A 2,304-nucleotide genomic window follows, 5' to 3' on the forward strand; every position below is an offset into this window, starting at 1 on the left:
CAGGGCCTAGTGTCACCTCCAAGGTCCAACAGGACACGTCCCCAGACCTGGGCATGGCTATGGGGAGGAGGAGCGGAGCCCAGAGGAGCAGTGAGTGCAGAGCCGAGGCCACGCGCAAGTAGGACATCCCAACATGGGACGGGGACCACCTGTGTTGGCTGGACTGGATGATCTTGAGGGTCTCTTCCAACCAAAATGATTCTATGTCGCGACATCATGATCTCGCCTCGGCAGCCGCAGGAGGAAGGTCTGCAGGGAACCACTGCGCGGGAAACCTGCCCGCTCCTTCTTGAACCTCCAGGTCTCCTCCTCCACAGAGTAGAGGAGCGTCAGCATCTTGTTGACGGTGTAGACGGTGTCACCCCTGATGATGGCGGTGAAGAGAGCCCCTTTGCTGTTCACAAACTGCCCAGGCAGGGCCGTCCACTGCCGCGACGTCAGGTTGAAGCAGTCAATGACGCAGCGCAAGAAGTCATCGGAGGGGCCATTGCGCATGACGTAGAGGTTGTCGCGGTGGGCCACCATGCAGTGCCCGTAGCTCTGGTGCCGCTTGAGCTCAGTGACGGGAAGCCACTCATCTCTCTGGGTCTCATACTCGTAGATGACGGTGGTGTCCAGGGGCTTCCACAAGCAAACAAAGATCTGCCCCATGGCTTGGGCACAGGGTGCAGCTGCGCTTGGCTGTGGCAAGTCAGACACGAACGTCCAGGTGCTGGAGGCCACGTCATACCTCTCCACGGACTTCAGGGAGATCTTCTCGTACTCCCCACCGATAGCGTAGAGATAACCCTCGTGGCCCACCAGCCTGACGTCGTAGCGTAGCTGGTGAGGGCTGGGGAACTCGCTCCAGGCATTGGCATTGGCATCATAGCAGAAGCTGCTCTCCACCACCTGTTTGCTGGCCCCGTAGACACCGCCCACAATGTAGATCTTATTATCCATGGTCGCCATGCCGGCTAGGAACGTGCTGGCGGTCAGCGGCAAGCAGGAGAGGGTCCTCCACGTGTTGGTCTCCTCGTCCAGGTAGCAGATGGTCCTGGAGAGGTCCTCCAGGAACTCAAAGGTGGGTGTGTGGGCTCCCACTGCCACAAAGGTGCTGGGCAGGAGGGTCTGCACATAGGCCAGAAGGTCAGCAGACAAACAGTCCAGGTCCTCCTCCAGCTCGGCATAGCTGTCCCTGATGTAGAGTGCAGCGCAGTGGAAGAGGTCCAGGAGCCCAAATATGGCGGCGGCTTGGTAGAGCAGGATGCAGTTGTCAGAGTTGATGGAGTGGATCAAGTACTTGGCCAAGGGTTTGACCTGCAGGAAGGCTGCGCACTCCACCGCCTGGAAGGTCTCCTCGCCGCTCAGGATGGGCCTCTCGCCCGCCAGCACCCGCAGCATGGCCAGGAACCCGGCGGCGCTCAGCTCCCCCAGCCCCAGCTCCTCCTGCGTGCTCTCCCGCATGCCCGAGCGGAACAGGGCGCGGAAATACTCACTGCTCTCCACCAGCAAGGTCTTCTCCACCCAGAAGGACTGCTCCTCCACCCAGATACACACCCGCTCTGGGGACCCTGCTCGGGAGCCTTCCTCCTCTGGGGTCATCCTCTGTGGCTCGTGGGGTGGAGGGCAGCCCCCGATGCTCCTTTGTGCCCCGGCGCAGCCCCCTCCGGCCTCCACCGCCCCTTGGTGCCTTCACTGAGCTGCCTGGCGGCCGCCACGTTGCTGCCGTGTCCTATAAATACCTCGGGCTAAAGATATCCCAGCACGTCACCGGGCCCTGCAGAGGCGGCTGCCAGCACAGCTGCCCACCCGAAGCCCAGGCAGAGCCCCACGGTCACCGGCCAGAGCAGGTCACAGCAGGGATCGTGGAGTCATCGAATCATTTGGTTTGGGAGACACCCTCAAGATCATTGAGTCCAACCATAACCCACCCCTGGCACTGCCTCATGTTCCTGAGAAGCTCATCTCTGTGGCTGTTCAGCCCCTCCAGGGATGGTGACTCCAGCACTGCCCTGGGCAGCCTGTTCCAATGCCCAACAGCCCTTTGGGGAAGAAATTGTTCCCAAGATCCAACCTCCACCTCCCCTGGTGCAACTTGAGGCCGTTTCCTCTGGTCCTGGCGCTTGTTCCTGGGGAGCAGAGCCCGAACCCCCTGGCTCCAAGCTCCTTTCAGGCAGTTCAGAGATCAGAAGGTCTCCCCTCAGCTCCTGTTCTCCAGCTGAACCCCCAGGTCCCCCAGCCGCTCCCATCACACTTGTGCTCCAGCCCCTTCCCCAGCTCCATTCCCTCCTCTGAACTCGCTCCAGCACCTCAAGGGCTTTC

At 61.2% G+C, this 2,304-nt stretch overlaps 1 protein-coding gene across 1 annotated transcript; it reads right to left on the reverse strand.

Annotated features, from left to right (window-relative positions):
• Positions 1 to 201: 201 nt before the first annotated feature.
• KBTBD13 (kelch repeat and BTB domain containing 13) lies at positions 202 to 1,584 on the reverse strand (the record flags this gene model as incomplete). The annotated part of the gene is made up of 1 exon (XM_080351139.1): positions 202 to 1,584. One exon carries the CDS (start codon positions 1,582 to 1,584, stop codon positions 202 to 204), a length of 1,383 nt encoding a protein of 460 aa, XP_080207265.1.
• Positions 1,585 to 2,304: the final 720 nt, after the last annotated feature.

Source organism: Nesoenas mayeri (assembly GCF_963082525.1).
Source record: "Nesoenas mayeri genome assembly, chromosome: 11".
Classification (NCBI taxonomy): domain Eukaryota; kingdom Metazoa; phylum Chordata; class Aves; order Columbiformes; family Columbidae; genus Nesoenas; species Nesoenas mayeri.